Source organism: Poeciliopsis prolifica, unplaced genomic scaffold (assembly GCF_027474105.1).
Source record: "Poeciliopsis prolifica strain line A6 unplaced genomic scaffold, Auburn_PproV2 SCAFFOLD080, whole genome shotgun sequence".
NCBI lineage: Eukaryota > Metazoa > Chordata > Actinopteri > Cyprinodontiformes > Poeciliidae > Poeciliopsis > Poeciliopsis prolifica.
The window spans coordinates 871,372-888,939 of record NW_026562455.1 but is presented as its reverse complement, the minus strand read 5'-3'; the positions used below and the strand labels follow the sequence as shown (position 1 = coordinate 888,939).

The following is a 17,568-nucleotide window of genomic DNA, read 5'->3' as shown; positions in this document are numbered from 1 at the left end:
TCAGGCAGCAAGCAACAAAAATGAAAAGAAAATTTTTAAAATCAGGTAGACTTCAATATATCAGAGTTAACGGTTCGTTATCCCTGAAGCAACAGGGACACAATTGTTTGATTGTAGGTGAAACACAATTTAAATGCCCACATCACACAGTGCATACTTCGCACAAGGCAAAGTGTGCACTGGCTTGTCTGAAATAAAGCCTGACATAATTTAAAGTCGGTATTTTTCGTTTTAGTGTGTGATTTGGAATGATGGATTTGCCTAAATGTTCACAAACTTATCAAGTTGAACTAAGGCAATATAGTAAACTACAAATTCAGTTATTTGAACTATTCATAATTTTAGAAACAAAACGTTTTAGTTCCTGCAGGTTTAACCAAGATATTTTAGTTAAGGACGTCAAGTTAATTGCGACTTCAACACAACCTAAATTGTAATCCTTGCATTTTGGGTTGAGGGTTTATATCTTCTGGATTTAATGCCACATGGTCTTCCGGTGACTTTTATTTTGAAGGTTAATCTGTTGTGTCGCCTTTCTTCAGTAAGGCAGTGGACCTCTAGCTGGAAATGCGTGGCTTCAGTTCTTCTTCAGGTTGAATATTTAGCTTCTGTTCGACTTCAGGCACTTTAAAACTACAAGGCCCGTCTGCTAAGAATGTAACTGAGCTATCTGGGGGAAAGGGCAGCAGCGGATGTGATAAGCTAACCTGGCCGAAAAGGTAAGGATTTGGCACTTCAGCCTATTATTTACACTTAAAGAACATAAAAAAAAACGGAGGGGAAAAGGCTTAAGAGGAAATTTGACATAATTTCGACATTTCTGGCTAAAACTATTGTTAGTTGGCAATTATTAAGCCTTTAACGCCGCTAGCTTGGTAGCTCTGATGTTGACGTGGTACTAGACAACAAAACTATTAAAACTACAAATATTTCCTGTTTTTCCCAGGTGTGAGATTCGGAGTAATGCCTTAAGGAATTCCAGGAGTCCAGGAAATTCGTGTCGAAACCTCAAAATTGAACAGTAGCTTGGAATAAGCTAAGCTGGGTGTGATACTGACTTACTGAAAACAACCTGGAGACCCCACAGAGTTATAAACATAGAAAAATGCTATAAACATAGCAAAGCGCTATGTTTATAACTGATGGCTTTGTACAGGAAAGATACTGCTTGTCAAGGACAGATTTAGCAATCTACAGAGGCTAAGTCGCCTCTGAATTGCTGAACGGGTTCAACACGCCTTACGGGTGTGTCTTGCCCGCAACGTTATTTTTGCCCCGGCTTGAATCTTCGAGGTATATTAGCATTTGAGAAACTGCAAGGGGCGATTATCTCTCCAATTCCTTCTGGTTAAACTTTTAATAAGTTATGTCTTCTATAGTGGGAAGAGCGTGGGGGTGGGTGCGCGACTGGGGTCGTACCTCACAAAATACCCCAACGTTGTGCCAAAAGCAGCATGCAAAAGGTAACTGGGGATCTTGGATGTGGGGAGGGTGGAGAACAGGAAGTGACCAGAGTGCCCTAGGAGAGGAGTACTGGGAGGCACAGGAGAAACTGCAACCCATGGAAATAGAAGATCTTGATTCAGGAAAACCAGAGACAGAGCTACAGGTGTCCTGGTGGTGGAGCAAATATCTCCCTGCGTCATATCTGTGGTCAAGAAAAACTGCTAAAAACAGCCTGAGACAAAGAAAAGGTGATCGTCGAAGGGGAGATAAAGGTGATGTTGATGGGGACTTGTCTGATTATGGAACCCCTCCTCCATCTCCCACTCCTTCTCAGCTGACCTCTCCATTCAGATTTTTCACAGATAGCTGGAATTTGGAGATTATCCCAGAGCACTACGAGATTTGCTTCAACTTCCTTCGGCATTTGTTTGACCTGTTTGTAGTTGCCTTCCTGTGGCTTGTGTCCCCTCCTGCCAAACTGATCCTGGAGGTGTTTGGTGTCCAGGGAGCTCTGAGGCTGTGGTTTCATGGCATGGCCATGTTTTTTGTCTCAACAGCTGGAATGGCAGGATTGCTGTGGTTGATTCAGGAGTATCTCCCTCAGTTTGCTTTGATCTATGGCATCATACAAGCATTGGTGATCTCTGTAAGTGTACGACAAAGTGTAATCCTTGGAGTGGAAGAAGACAAAGAAAATATCCAGGAGGTGAAAGAGACTGGTGAAAAGAAAGACACCGCAGACAATGGAGATATGCTTTTTTTCTAAGGAACTGCTGAAGACAAGGTTAGCCTAAGGTGAGCCTCTTCTGAAATGTTCAAATCCTGCCTAATAATAAATGTTACCTACCAGCCAATTTTTAATACACAGAGTAAAACTGAAGCAGTACAACACTATAATCTTTTCTTACATGAAGAAATGTGTATCACATTCTACTGTTTGAAGTTAGATCAGTCAACTTTCAGTCATGACTCATGTGACAAGCAATGTGTGTAGCAGCTAATGTCTGTCTTCATGTCATCAGACATGAAGACATTACAGGAGAAAGCCATCAAAAATTTAAATGTCATGAAAAAATTGATTTATGTCAGCAATTCCTGTCAAAAAGTGAAATTTGGATGTTTGTTACACACAGACTGATATATTTTAATTGTTTATTTCTTTTAATGTTGATGTTTATTACTCATAACTAATGAAAAGCCCAAATTCAGTATCTCATAAAATTTGAATATTAAGACCAATACAAAAAAGACATTTTAAAAATATTGGCCAACTGAAAAGTATGAGCATGTACCGCACTCAGTACTTAGTTGGGTCTCCTTGTCCCCAGATTACTGCAGCAATTCAAGGAGTTTTTATCACCTTTGCTTGTTTGTGGTACAAATTTGGACTACACAAACAAAGAATAAAGTAATTTATGTGACGTGTCTATTAAAAGAAAATGTATGTGTTGAAAATAATTTATAAGATGAAGTTGAGTTAGGTGCAGCTTGAGTTCCAACAGTCTAATGGCTGAAGGGAAGAAACTGTTCCTCAGCCTGGTGGTCTTGCTCCGGCTGCATCTCAGCCTCCTGCCTGAGGAGAGCAGCTGAAACAGTCTGTGTGCAGGATGGGTGGAGTCCTTCTTGAGGGCCCTCCTGCATTGAGCTGTGTCCAAGAGGTCCAAGGTGGAGGAAAGGTGCTCCCTACAGTCCTCTGTGCAGCCTTAATCGCCCTCTGCAGAGCCATCCTCTCAGCAGCAGTGCATCTGCCATGCCACATGGTGATGCAGGTGAAGAGAACGCTTTGCACCACACAGCTATAGAAGCTCTTCAGGACTGAGTTCTCAAGTAAAGCTCTCAGGAAGCTGTGGAGACACTGGTGGGCCTTCCTGACCAGAGAGGAAGTGTTGGTACTCCAGGTGAGGTTACTGGATATGCCTGTATATTGCCAATATACAGGCAATCTCCAATTGCCTGTATATTGGAGATTGCTTCTCCAATATACAGGGGTGAAGAGGATCCTTGTCCCTTCTAAAATCCACCACAGTCTCCTTTGTCTTCTTCACATTGATGCAGAGGTTATTATCTTTGCACCACTGCATCAGCTGTTCCACCTCCTTAATGTATTTGGACTCATTATTGCTAACCCTTGCTCTAACCCACTACTGCTGTGTAATCTGCAAACATCGCTATATGACAAATGGGGTGTCTTGCTGAGCAGTCAGCAGTGAAGAGGAGGGGACTCAGCACAGAGCCCTACAGCGAGCCAATGCTGACGATGATGGAGGAGGAGACGATGTTGTGGATTCTGACAAACTGTTGGTCAGGAAGTCCAGAATCCAGTTCACCAGTGTGGAACTAGGTTGGAGAGAAGAAAGCTTCTGCGCCAGGGTCTGTGGGAATGTTGTGTGACATGGAGCTGATCAGTCTGTCGCACTGCTAAGTTGTTATAGAGTCCAGGTTGATTAGATAGTGACCTTCAGCTTTTCTGAATTGTTGGATCTGGAGTATCACACCTTCCTCCTCACAATACCTCAGAGATCTTCCATGGGGTTAGGTCAGGTTAGTTTGCTAGCCAAGTAGGAACAGAGATGCCCTGGTCTTTAAACAAGGGACTGGTAACTTTAGCACTGTGTGCAGAAAAATGAAATCTGCATCTCCATAAAGTTGGTCGGCAGCAGGAAGCATGAAGTTCTCTAAAACATGCTGGTAGATGGCTGCATTGACCTTGGACCTGAGTAAACACAGTGGACCAACACCAGCGGATGACATGGTACCCTAAACCTTCACTGACTGGAAACTTGAATTGGACCTCAAGCATCTTGAATTCTATGCCTCTCCTCTCTTCCTCCAGACTCTGGAACCTTGATTTTCAAAGGAAATACAAAATTGACTTTAATCAGAGAACATAACTGAATCATTCAGGAGTAGTTCAAGAGTGGCTTGACAAAAGGAATGTGACAGCTGAAACCCATGTCTTACGTGTTATACCTTGAAGGACCGACTGCAGCTGCAGTCCATTCTTTGTTAATCTTCCCCACATTTTTAAATGGATTTTGTTTCACAATCCTCTCCAGGATGTGGTCATATCCAGAGTGCCGGTCCATTTTTTCCTCCTGACTACATCTTTTCCTTCCCTTCACTTCTTCATGAATGTGCTTGGACACAGAGCACTGTACACACACTTGGCTTCATTAGTGACCTTTGAGTGTTGTCCTCTTGTGCAAGGTGTCAAAGGTCATCTTTTGGACAACTGTAAGATCAGCAGTCATCCCCCATGTTTGTGTAACCTACAGAACTGAGGCAATTTAAAATCGCTTGCAGGTGTTATCTGATTAGTATGTGGCACCAGTGGTCTTCAATATTGAACCTTTTCACATTATTCAGATTTTCTTGAAAACTTCAAATTCAGTATCTATTAATTGTTAGGAGTAATCAACACTAAAATAAATAAATATTTAAAATATGTCAGTCTGTATGTAATAAATTAATAATCAAATTTCACTTTTTGAATGAAATTACTGATTTAAATCAACCTTTTCATGATAGTTGATAAACTGATAGAAACATGTCAACTGTAGTTCTTGTTGCATCAGTTGTGCTCAGTGATGGATAAGAAAACAGAGAATTATGTCTAACTATTCTTCCAGATTCATGATTTTCTTTCACTTCATTGGCTTATACAAATGCTTTTGATGTTTATCCCACTCCTATGTATTGGAGATAGATCATATTTGCATAATCACTGTGGGCAGAGTCTCTCTTATGGTGTAGCCCAGATAATTGGATATTTTTAAAGTATTTAAGTCACATGCTTTAAGATGATCAGATGGCATTATTAAACTAAATTGAGCAAAAACATTGAACAGAGTAAAAATCAAGTTGCTTCCCATAGTACATTCATGTGCCACTTTACAAACATCTGTGGAAATGTTAAACATAATTGATATTTATCATCTCATGCTTTCCCTCTATAAAGAGCAATTGACAGTCTATCAAGAATTTAAAGAATTCGATTTTCTCTATAAGGTTTACAGAAAAATGGTCATGTTAGTAACAATTGGTCTAAACAACAAAGGAACAGCTAAATAAACATATATTAAAACAAGTTTTCTAAACTTGAGCTTCTAAAATCCTTATAATTTTGTATAATATCTACTGTCCTTCAATTTATGATTTTTTAGCTGTAACCATGTGGTTACTTACTAAAATAGTTTTCTAGTAAGAAAAACTATTTTAAACCCGGACTCTATAAAGCACTGGTAGATTAATTTGTTGATTTATTTAATGTATCAAAAGCAACAAAGGAATATGTTGGGAAGTGAAGTCTGTCAGCAGTTGGAATCAGTTTAGGTTTCCTGATTTAAATGCTGAAAAGAATGTTCTCTTTTATAGCTGTCTTGAACTCTTCTGGACCCTTTTCCTGCAGACTTATTGTGTTTTCTTCCATGAAATTTCTCTTTTCCACAGAAGATGCAGGAATTCAGCTGCTACAGCCTTTCTCCAAATGTGTGACTCCACAGACACTGACAGATTGTGTATACCACTAAATTCATTAGTTATAATCATAGTTCATTTTTGATTTAGTTTGGAGAAGTTGTTTCTCTTTGTTTTTCCTTAAATAGTGTCTGTATTCTGCAAACATCTTCTCATCACCATGAATGTTTATAATAAAACTAAATGCTGAGAATGTTGGGTATATGAGTGTTGAGGAGAATGCTACTGTATGTCAAATAAGAGTCTAGAAATAGCCAGGACTTTGCTATTTTCTAAATGTAGCATTTACATTTAATTTGTTGTCATTTACTATTCACATTGTATACAGTGGCTCTCTAAAGTCTACTCCCACTGATTAAAATACCCATTATTGTGAAGTGAAAAATATGATCATGGTAAATCATTTAAATATTTTCCACATAATGACGTATGTGCTGCACAGTTCAAGTGGACAATAAACAAATGCTTTAAAAGGAAGAGTATAAAAGGTACAATGACCCAGTTGCAGAATTGTGTTTGTTTCATCTTTTTCTTTGCACAGTTAAATCCTTTGTCCTCTGCAAATTATTCAGCTGCTGGAGCAGCAGGATTTACTGAAAGTGAATTTGGGAAGCACTAACTGCATATTTAGTCTCACTACTGGCTGTAGTGCTAAAAAATATAATGGTGCATCTAAAGTATGTAACTTATGAAAAATGTCATGTATTTATTGAAACTGTCACAACATGGTGACAGTATGAGACAGATAATCTGACATCAACCTCCTCTGCCTTCTCTCTCCCAGTGTTTCCAACACCACTCTGTCACAAACGTGCAATCAGAGCCTGGAGTTTGGTGTCTGTGCTGTCAATCACACATGTACACATGGTCTTTGCTACATCTTCTTCTCAAGAGCACAGCCTGCCATGAATAACAAGGCTTGTTAGCACGGCCACCAATGACAGCAGATAAACTGTTTTCCTTTAATGCTAAGTTGTTCCTCCACCATTTGCACATTGCACATCATACACAAGCATGATTGACAGTGCTAAGACACTCCTTTCTGTCTTTGAATGAAAACTGCATTTCTTAGATGCCAACAGCAGTACAGGAAGGAGATGGAGGAGATCAGTTCTTTCACAGATTATCTGCCTTGTACTGTCACAACATGTGCAACATTTTTTTTTCATTTTAAACTTATTTTTTTTAAATGACAGTTACATACTGCAGCTTTAAAAGTCTGTTTAACAGAAGAGGAGAAGAGGACAATCCAGTTGAGCCTTTATTACACTTTGGTATTGCAACTTTAACACCACACACTTCAATCTAGATTTTTTTTGTGATGTACTATATTTTTGTTGGATTGCAGTTGCGGTTTTGAATATCAAACTTTAGTTCAGGAATTGAAAACTTATGAGGCATTTGGAGCATCCTGTACACACATTCCAAAACATACTATTCATAGGATATAAATATGTCTTTTACTCTCCGTTGATTACATATTTGGATTATAATAATATAGATGATGTGGAAATACATGATTGGTTCATTGTTTTCCAAGCCACAGAGAAACTAGCTTTAAGTGAAATAAATTCTGCTTTCTCAATATTTTAAAGGGTGCCTTGAACTTAATTTTTGAATAAATTAAAGTTTTGGTTGGTAAATGTTTCATTTTCACATGTTCTTTCAAAACAGGTTTTTACTGTTGAATGTTAAAGCAATTGTCTTTTTCAGAATTATTAAACTAATGAGCAGCACACTAAAGTATTGTTGATTCTTCATGTTGATTCAAAGGCACCAAAATGGAAATGAATAAAATCATCTGGTTTCATTGCATGATTCCACTCTCAGCACTTTTACTTTTTTTAGCCTGAAGATATGGAATTATTTGGAACTGTGTTGATGCTTGTAAGATATTGAAGCCTGTCCAGTGAAAGTTGTGTTATTGTTTTCAGGGCCAATAATACACAATAAAGTGTAATAAAAATCAGTGTTCAATATTTTTCTGAGCACAAAAGTAATTGGATTAAATTATTGTAATGTATGGTAGCAAACTATTAGCTATACACTCTACCTTGAATTTCTGTTGGACTTTTTTTTAAATCATAAAAAGGCTAGAAAGTGTATTTTTTATGTTCAATAAATATTCTAAAGGTGAATGAAAGTGTTCCTGAGTAAACCTGGATGGCAAATTTAAAGTAAACGTTTAATTTGTCTCACAGATAAACCTTTTGTAGCCTTTTCTCCACCTGCATTTCTCCCAACTGTTTCAGTACATTTAGGACAGACAACATCCAAGGGTCTATCTATGCTAAACTTTTTTATGTTTGCTTGTGGTTGTGGAACCTTTTTTGAAAGTAAAACTAAGACCCAAGATATTTTTAATGAGCAGAATTGCACCTTGCAAGGAGGACCTCCTTATTGGCTGCACTGTAAAGTTTATTGATGGACCTTAGAGAAGTACAATATGTGTTTTATGCTGTTCTGTAATATCTGCCTATGAAAGATGTGAATACTTTGTAATTAAAGTCAATGTTTCTTGTACTTCTTTTCTGTACTTGTACTTCTTTTCTGGTTTATGAATTTCTGTTATTGAAATTATATATTTGAGATGATTTATTTTAAAACAAATTCATAGCTTTTAAAGTTACTGCAGAAAAAAAAACCTTCCTCCTCACAATACCTCAGAGATCTTCCATGGGGTTAGGTCAGGTTAGTTTGCTAGCCAAGTAGGAACAGAGATGCCCTGGTCTTTAAACAAGGGACTGGTAACTTTAGCACTGTGTGCAGAAAAATGAAATCTGCATCTCCATAAAGTTGGTCGGCAGCAGGAAGCATGAAGTTCTCTAAAACATGCTGGTAGATGGCTGCATTGACCTTGGACCTGAGTAAACACAGTGGACCAACACCAGCGGATGACATGGTACCCTAAACCTTCACTGACTGGAAACTTGAATTGGACCTCAAGCATCTTGAATTCTATGCCTCTCCTCTCTTCCTCCAGACTCTGGAACCTTGATTTTCAAAGGAAATACAAAATTGACTTTAATCAGAGAACATAACTGAATCATTCAGGAGTAGTTCAAGAGTGGCTTGACAAAAGGAATGTGACAGCTGAAACCCATGTCTTACGTGTTATACCTTGAAGGACCGACTGCAGCTGCAGTCCATTCTTTGTTAATCTTCCCCACATTTTTAAATGGATTTTGTTTCAAAGTTCTCAGAATTCAGATATCCCTAATGCTGATAGACTTTTTTTTTTTCAACCACATCTTTTCCTTCCCTTCACCACTCTACGGATGTGTTTGGACACAGAACTCTGAACAGAGTTTTTGTGACTTGCCCTCTTGTGCTGGGTGTCAAAGGTCATCTTTTGAACATCTGATCAGCAGTCATCCTCATGATAACCTAAAAAAACTAGACTGAGACCAGTTATGTGTGTTTTGAACTAATTAGGTGTGTGGCACCAGGTATCTTCAATACCTTTTCAAAATATTCAAATTTTCCGAGATGCTGAATTAGGAGTCTTCATTAGTTGTCAGTTCTAATCATTAACATTAAAATAAATAAACATTAGAAAAATATCAGTCAGTATGTAATGAATAAATATTATATACAGTTAGGGCCAGAAATATTTGGACAGTAACACAATATTTGTGAGTTGGGCTCTGCATGCCACCGCATTGGATTTGAAATGAAACCTCTACAACAGAATTCAAGTGCAGATTGTAACGTTTAATTTAAAGGGTTTAACAAAAATATGTGATAGAAAATGTAGGAATTGTACACATTTGTTTACAAACACTCCACATTTTAGGAGCTCAAAAGTAATTGGACATATAAACATAACCCAAACAAAAAAGTTTTTTCTCAATATTTTGTTGCGAATCCTTTGGAGGCAATCACTGCCTTAAGTCTGGAACCCATGGACATCACCAAACGCTGGGTTTCCTCCTTCTTAATGCTTTGCCAGGCCTCTACAGCCGCAGCCTTCAGGTCTTGCTTGTTTAGTGGGTCTTTCCGTCTGAAGTCTGGATTTGAGCAAGTGAAATGCATGCTCAATTGGGTTAAGATCTGGTGATTGACTTGACCATTGCAGAATATTCCACCTTTTGCTCTCATGAACTCCTGGGTAGCTTTGGCTGTATGCTTGGGGTCATTATCCATCTGTACTGTGAAGCGCCGTCCGATCAACTTTGCAGCATTTGGCTGAATCTGGGCTGATAGTATATCCCGGTACACTTCAGAATTCATCCGGCTACTCTTGTCTGCTGTTATGTCATCAACAAACACAAGTGACCCAGTGCCATTGAAAGCCATGCATGCCCATGCCATCACGTTGCCTCCACCATGTTTTACAGAGGATGTGGTGTGCCTTGGATCATGTGCCGTTCCCTTTCTTCTCCAAACTTTTTTCTTCCCATCATTCTGGTACAGGTTGATCTTTGTCTCATCTGTCCATAGAATACTTTTCCAGAACTGGGCTGGCTTCTTGAGGTGTTTTTGGGCAAATTTAACTCTGGCCTGTCTATTTTTGGAATTGATGAATGGTTTGCATCTACATGTGAACCCTTTGTATTTGCTTTCATGGAGTCTTCTCTTTACTGTTGACTTAGAGACAGATACACCTACTTCCCTGAGAGTGTTCTGGACCTCAGTTGATGTTGTGAACGGGTTCTTCTTCACCAAAGAAAGTATGCGGCGATCATCCACCACCGTTGTCTTCCGTGGACGCCCAGGCCTTTTTGAGTTCCCAAGCTCACCAGTCAATTCCTTTTTCCTCAGAATGTACCCGACTGTTGATTTTGCTACTCCAAGCATGTCTGCTATCTCTCTGATGGATTTTTTCCTTTTTTTCAGCCTCAGGATGTTCTGCTTCACCTCAATTGAGAGCTCCTTTGACCGCATGTTGTCTGGTCACAGCAACAGCTTCCAAATGCAAAACCACACACCTGGAAACAACCCCAGACCTTTTAACTACTTACTTGATTACAGGTTAACGAGGGAAAGGCCTTTTGAGTTACTTGCAGCCTTTAGAGTCCATTGTCCAATTACTTTTGGTCCCTTGAAAAAGAGGAGGCTCTGCATTACAGAGCTATGATTCCTAAACCCTTTCTCCGATTTGGATGTGGAAACTCTCATATTGCAGCTGGGAGTGTGCACTTTCAGCCCATATTATATAAATTGTATTTCTGAACATATTTTTGTCAACAGCTAAAATAACAAAACCTGTGTCACTGTCCAAATATTTCTGGGCCTAACTGTAGGTAAACCGGATAACAGAAATTATGCTGAATGCAAGTGAACAGGTGAACACTTCTGTACATGAAGTACTATAGAACTATGTCAGCTTCAGGAATGAACTTGTATCAAACCTGGAATAAACTAGTTTTTTTGGAACCATCAAAATGTAAACACTTAAGCCATGTTGATTGTGAGATTATTTTTAGTTTTCATAACTAAGTACCTCCATGAAGAGTTTTATCTGCTGTATTTTTATCTTATGGAGAAGCTTTGTAACATTGATACTAAAGTCAGAGAAGTGAAACAATTTTATTGTGGCTCATCATGTTTCACACCATTTTGGGATAAGTTGAAAATGGTTTACTTATGTCATGATACCAGAGGGAACTTGTTGATACATACATTGTAACTTTAATCACAGTTCAAAACTTGATTTCACATTATATCTCCTCCTTTATACTAACAATATATACAGGAAGGTGAATTACCAGTACAAGAACGACGTATGTACTGAATCAGTTTGTAGAGATGGTACAGAAAGTGATATAAATGAGCTGACATATCCTCACACATCAAACTGTGCAAAGACAAAAATGATAGTGAGTCATGACAGTCGTCACAGCAGAGAAACAAAGAAGCAGTCAGACCTTTCCTTCTGTTCTTAATGTCAAAATCTGTGAAAGTAATAAAACTCAGAAATCAGCACTAAAAACACAGGCTCCTGTTATCAGGTTTATGGAGGTGCAGAGTATTTCTCTACTGCTTGTTGGTGGTAGAGAAATACTCTGATGGCAGCCTACAAGTTTGTCATTTAAGAAGTGAAACAAACACAACAGATACTTCCTGATCACCCATTTTTTATATTTTTTGTAAACATCCAAGCTCCCCCTCCCAATTGCTGCTCAATTAAATCCTATTAAACTGGTGGAAACAATGAGTTCTCAGATTTAATCCAAATTCAACATGAATTGAATTATGACTATTTACTGACACTCAGTTAGAATTTTTCATAGTTTAAACGCATTAGGTTAGACCTCCCTTTTTCATGCTATTTTAAAACATTCTTTATATTTGAAAGAGATGAGCCATACACACTATATATACACCGCATCTGATCAAACTGAGTCAAAATCACAAGTGAAAGCCCTGACGGCAAGTCCCTAAAAAACCCCCAAGTATTCAACTAATCATCCTGCACCCAACTGAAACTAACATGAGCACTGGAGCTCAAATCAAATCCCTTTTGAACTTTATTAGAAATATAATGACTACCAGTTGAGAATTGAAATCAAGACATAAATCAATCACGAGGGCTAAAAAAAATGAAAACTGCTCAGAAACTCCCTGGATATTTCTGGATCAATGCATATCACAATTCAGAATTTCATAAATACAAAGCATATGCTATGTTTAATAAAAACTGATTTACATAAAAAAATAAAACACAATCCTAAAAACTGATGTGTGCAACTGGTAGCTCTGTAAGCAGAGGTTATATGGCAGTCGGTAAAACTGAATTAACAGTAGCTTTAATCAGTTTATAATCACAGAAATATATGCTTACATACAAAGAGAAAAAATATATTTTCAATCATTTTTTTTCTCCCAAAAGCAATTTTATTTATTATTGCAAAACTAAAAAATAGATTGTCATCAGTTATGAGAAGGCCAGTGTTCCAGTCTGATTAAGTCCAATTTACCAACATAATTTTGATTTTCTGAAAGTTCTTCAATTGCAGCTCAAAATTGAAGCTTGCAATGAGTTGCTTGATGCCAATGGAAGTGTTTTTTCAGTGCGGTGGTTGGATGGGAATAAAAAGCAACATTCATTTGAGTCAGAAGGTCTTGCTGCTATGACAACTGTCCAAGAAAATCCAATTTTAATAAGAAATGAATCAAGTAAATATTGTTAAACTAGATCATGCCTTGTGGAACAGTGAATACTTAAGATTTACATGTTGAGAGAAAACTACAGACGGGTTTGACCAGGAGAAGGAAAACAAGCCAACTTTGCTCATTGTCATCTTATGAACTTAAATAAACTGAAGATACAAACTAACTGTATGTGTAGGTAAATATAAAGTGCTTTCTAAAACAAAAATAAAAAATAAATGATTAAAAACGTACTTTTTAATTATGTTTAATATGCTTTCATGTTAGGTGGAGACAACAGAATCTATCATTGGTTTTGTCAGCTAAACGGTAAATACTGCTCACAATATTATAGATCTTTGTATGCCCAGTCTGTTAAATTTCCCGTACTTGTGGAAAGATAGTAAAGCAAATCCACATCCAAATATAATGGATTGCATGTATTAACCCAAGAAAAACACAGCATAAACTGAGACCAGCAAATAGAATCACAATGCCATCAGTAGTGTATAATAGAACCTGCTGCCCATCTATGTGACATCACGGTTTGTTTCAGACACCTGACAGTCAGAAAGTCCGATGAGCTGCTGGAGAGATGCAGCATGGCTCAATATTTTGCTAAAATGACAAAGTGAGTTTTTAGATCTGCATGAACCTTATTATAATAACGTTTCAGAAGTGTTAAAAGTTGTTACTAAATCTCTGAACAAACAACATTTTTGCACTCAACTGCAGTTTTATAACAATTTAATCGGCTAAAAGTAAATTACTGAATGCACTAATGTGCTGAACAACAATTGAACAATTTCTGTTTTCTAACATCTTACAGTCAAAACAACTGCTTTACATAAAGGTTTTCTAGACTAACAAGGTTACATCTCAATTTATATCCACACAGCCGACAACATTTGAGGCCAATGCGTGTTTCAAAGCACTGGATTGAGAATCTAATGAGAAAAGAAATGAAAAGAGAAAAAACATTCTAGCACTATATTCATGCAGTGAAAATGCAGCAGCCACAGTTTTTGCTATGTGCCTTTAGTTCCTGCTGACATTGGTTAAAACATCTTTGAGAGTGAAATCACACAGAAACAGAAACAATCCATTATCGAACATTTTATTTTACTCTGAGCTGCTCATTTTATGAGTAGCTCATTTCAAACTACTTGAGCTGCTGAGGGAAAGATGATTTAACAGTAACAAGGCTTCCCACTCAAGATGCTCTCTGCTTTTGAGCAGAGCAGCAGTAAGAGGTTGAAGCTGTGCTCCAGCAGCTGGAACTTTCTGACTTCAGGTTTGTCTGTAGCTCTCAGAGGAAACTAAACTAAAACAACAGAGCAGTTTGTAAAATGGAACATTCCCAAACACACTTTGTGTTGCACGTTAATGTTTGTGTGTCCCTCCAGCACTTGGAGGCGCTCTGGTTCCTTCATCAGGCCTCTGTTCATGTCCTTTCCTGCCGTGGCCCAGGATGCAGTTAGCACTTCCACACCCTTCGTCATCATCGTCTCCCTCACTTTCAGAGGATGATTCCCCAAACTGTCTGGGCTTTTCATAAATACAGCAACCTGGAACACAACATGCAGCTGGATCAGGATGGATATAAAAAACAACAACACCATGTTTTGCAGCCAAGATGTGTTCATATAAATACTCAATAAGTGTCAGATTTAGCATCACTACAACATAAATACCCCTCACTTTCTCCAAAAAGCCCCCAAAAGTTGACAATTGTATTTCTTGGAACATCATTCACTGTGGTATTGTTCTGATAAGCTTTTGCAACATTACAAGATTTATTTCCATCTAGTGTTGCATTCATCTTTCACCATGGTCTTATATTGGTGATGGAAGAATCTGACCACCAGACAAAGCGTTCTCCAACACATCCCAGATATTCTCACTGGGTTAAGGTATGAAGTCTGATGTGTCCTGCTCCCTGAACCACTTGCCTTCCTGGAATAAGGTCATGACATCAGGCAAAAGAAAAGCCACTGATGGAACAACCAGGGCATTCCTGATCTCCAGGCAGTCAGACGACCTCATAATGTTGCTGAAGCTGAACCTGACCAAGTGCAGTGACCCCAGAGCCCACTGCGGCCTTCACAGGCTGCTACAGTAGACTCTAGGGACGATGGATCATCACTTCATCTTTCTCTCTTCTTACCCTGATGTAACAATGATTCTAGAAGAAGGTCAATCTGATCTCAGACCACATGACTATCCTTTAATCTTTATGCTTCCTTGCAAATTGAAGCCTTTTTCTCCAGTTAGTCTCACTGAGAAGTGGCTTTCCTATGGCTGCACATGTTCAGATGATATCCTGGTTCTCCTCACACATTAAACACATCAGTCAGAAGGCCAGCAGATTCTACAACCTTCATGCTGGCATCACTTACAATCTGTATGTGTTCAGAGAATCAAATGCCAACATCCTTAATTATAAGTAAACTTTTTAAACCATGGAGATTTTGGATTTTTTATTTCTTGCTGAAACATGGTAAAAAGATGGAAATGATTGTTATTTTAATGAAATATGTTCTTCAAGTTTCTATTTATGCGAGATTATTCCTGCCAGGTTATGGTTGTTTGTCCTGTTGCCCTGCGACAGACTGGCAACCTGTCTCACACCAGCACCTCCCGACCCCACTAGAGACAAGAGTGTTAGAAAATGGATGGATGGAAAAGCTGGCTTCAAAACAGAATCCAGCCCGGGTATTGCTAAAAGTGGAAATATCCTGTCAAAAAATGGCACAAAAAACAGTGTTTCACTGTTCTCTTTCATTTCATTCTCCTACATGAGAATCGGAATATACTTTATTGATCCCCATTGGGAAATTGCTTATTTGTTGTCTATCTACTCCATCAAAAGTGTTATTTATAAGCAAATACAAATTTAACCATAAGAGATATAAAATTTATAAATATATATCTACATAAGTTTGATATATGCAATTTCAATATTTCCTAGATGTAACAAAAAGAAATGAAATAATATATTAAGTCTGTACATGGAAATATGTTAATCTATTACTAGGCCTTCAAATCCTTCATTTCTGCCAAATAACACTTTGCTGTTTCACATAAGCGATTTAAACTCACACTTAGAAGATCGTCTTCCCAGGTGCTCATTGTCAACTGTGTCACTGGACCACTCCACCTTCTTCTCAGTCTTCCTCTTCCTCAGCTTGATTGTCAAACTCCGTCCTTCCTGTAAATAAGAGAAATACATTTCCATATTACTGTCCAGTTACTCCAGTACTATTTTTTAAAATCAGGCAACAAATTCAAACTAGACACAACATTTTAATCAAAATATTACTTTGTTAAGGAATAGTCGCATTTTTTAATTACATAAGTCTCAATGCGATTTTAAATAATTAGCAAAAGATACTCAAAACGTTCATCACTTGGTAAATAACACTTCTGTCTAACCAACTAGATCAATCTGTGCTGTAATTTATCTGTGATCTTAATACACTTGTGTAATCTTGTGTGGTGAATAGACTATCAACAGTGACATTGAAAATATATTAATACTGAGAAAGACCCTATTTTTATTAGCTGACCAATAGTAAAAAGTTATCTTTCGTTAGCAACAACAGTGCTACTAGGCCTCCTCTTACTGGCGGAACGGCTAAACGGCGTGTCGGCTGAGATATCGCTAGCTGGATACCGATACCACTGGACAAGTTTGTATCAGTACCAGAATTTTAGATCATGACCACGGTAGTCACGAAATCCATCTGAACACAGCCACAGAACACCCTCTAAAGCTGCTCATGCCCACAGTGTTGCATACCGACCTTAATTTATGGTAATTGGTTTTATGCATCTAGCGTTTAGTGATTAGGACTAAATAATAACGGTAGTATTAGGCTTCGTACATTAATAAAGAGCGGCGAGTTAATGGCTCCTTTTTCACCTTCCAACATGCCTTGTAAGCAGTAATGGGTGATTGGGTATATTACAAATCAATTACCCAGCAAAACAGCCTTTGGCCCCTTATTTAAGCATGTACCTGCTGTGGAGGCGGCGGTGTATTGGTCTGAACAGTCTCCGTTATCGTCTCACTGGATGTTCCGGGAACCTCCGCCATCCCTTTAGCTGCTCTGCTAACGCTACCGTTAGCTTATCTTAAGATCCAAACCGACTGGAATCTGACCTCTGTGAGGTGGAAGTTGTAGGTATGGGGCAAGCTGAGAAGATCACAAAATGCCAATTAAACGATTAATATAAGCCCGAAGACTATGAATTTATACTTGAGACTACATAAATTGCAAAAAAAAAAAAGAACCTGACTTGAACCGGATGTAGTTTCTTCTTCTTCTTTAGATGTTAACGGCAGCTTGCATCCATTATTGTTGCACTACTGCCATCTATTGGATCCTAATATGTAACCCTCAAATTCTCATAATGATCCCGATATTTTTTTAAAGACGAAAAATTTTTTTTTCCCCCTCAATACTATTTAACTTATCAACCACATTCTCAAATTTCAATTCCCTATTTCATTTTTATTTGAATCCTCCACCCATTCTAAAGCTAATA

General features: G+C 38.1%; 1 protein-coding gene and 1 long non-coding RNA gene across 3 annotated transcripts; one reads left to right on the top strand and one right to left on the bottom strand.

Annotated features, from left to right (window-relative positions):
- Positions 1-502: 502 nt before the first annotated feature.
- On the top strand, positions 503-8,445 carry LOC129352776 (uncharacterized). The gene is made up of 3 exons (XR_008604934.1): positions 503-719; positions 947-2,241; positions 5,896-8,445. It is a non-coding gene; the product is annotated as an uncharacterized LOC129352776 (long non-coding RNA).
- A 2,993-nt stretch (positions 8,446-11,438) lies between these two features.
- On the bottom strand, positions 11,439-17,400 carry ppp1r11 (protein phosphatase 1, regulatory (inhibitor) subunit 11). Of its 2 annotated transcripts, none has more exons than XM_055021889.1 (4): positions 17,320-17,400; positions 17,039-17,216; positions 16,120-16,228; positions 11,439-14,585 (listed from the first exon to the last, which is right to left on the bottom strand). In XM_055021889.1, the coding sequence occupies exons 2-4, from the start codon at positions 17,114-17,116 to the stop codon at positions 14,401-14,403; spliced, it is 372 nt and encodes a 123-aa protein (XP_054877864.1). In that variant the 5' UTR covers positions 17,117-17,216; positions 17,320-17,400; the 3' UTR covers positions 11,439-14,400. The 2 variants fall into 2 exon arrangements, with proteins under 2 accessions (XP_054877864.1, XP_054877865.1); XM_055021890.1 differs by having other exon boundaries at positions 17,315-17,335.
- Positions 17,401-17,568: the final 168 nt, after the last annotated feature.

Bases quoted from the DNA above. Each gene is read 5' to 3' on its own strand.
- ppp1r11 (XM_055021889.1), bottom strand. From the start codon at position 17,116: ATGGCGGAGGTTCCCGGAACATCCAGTGAGACGATAACGGAGACTGTT. The intron at 16,229-17,038 runs GTACATGCTTAA...TCTTATTTACAG, and splicing joins CACCGCCGCCTCCACAGCAG to GAAGGACGGAGTTTGACAAT. The intron at 14,586-16,119 runs GTGAGTTTAAAT...GTTGTGTTCCAG, and splicing joins GGGAAGACGATCTTCTAAGT to GTTGCTGTATTTATGAAAAG.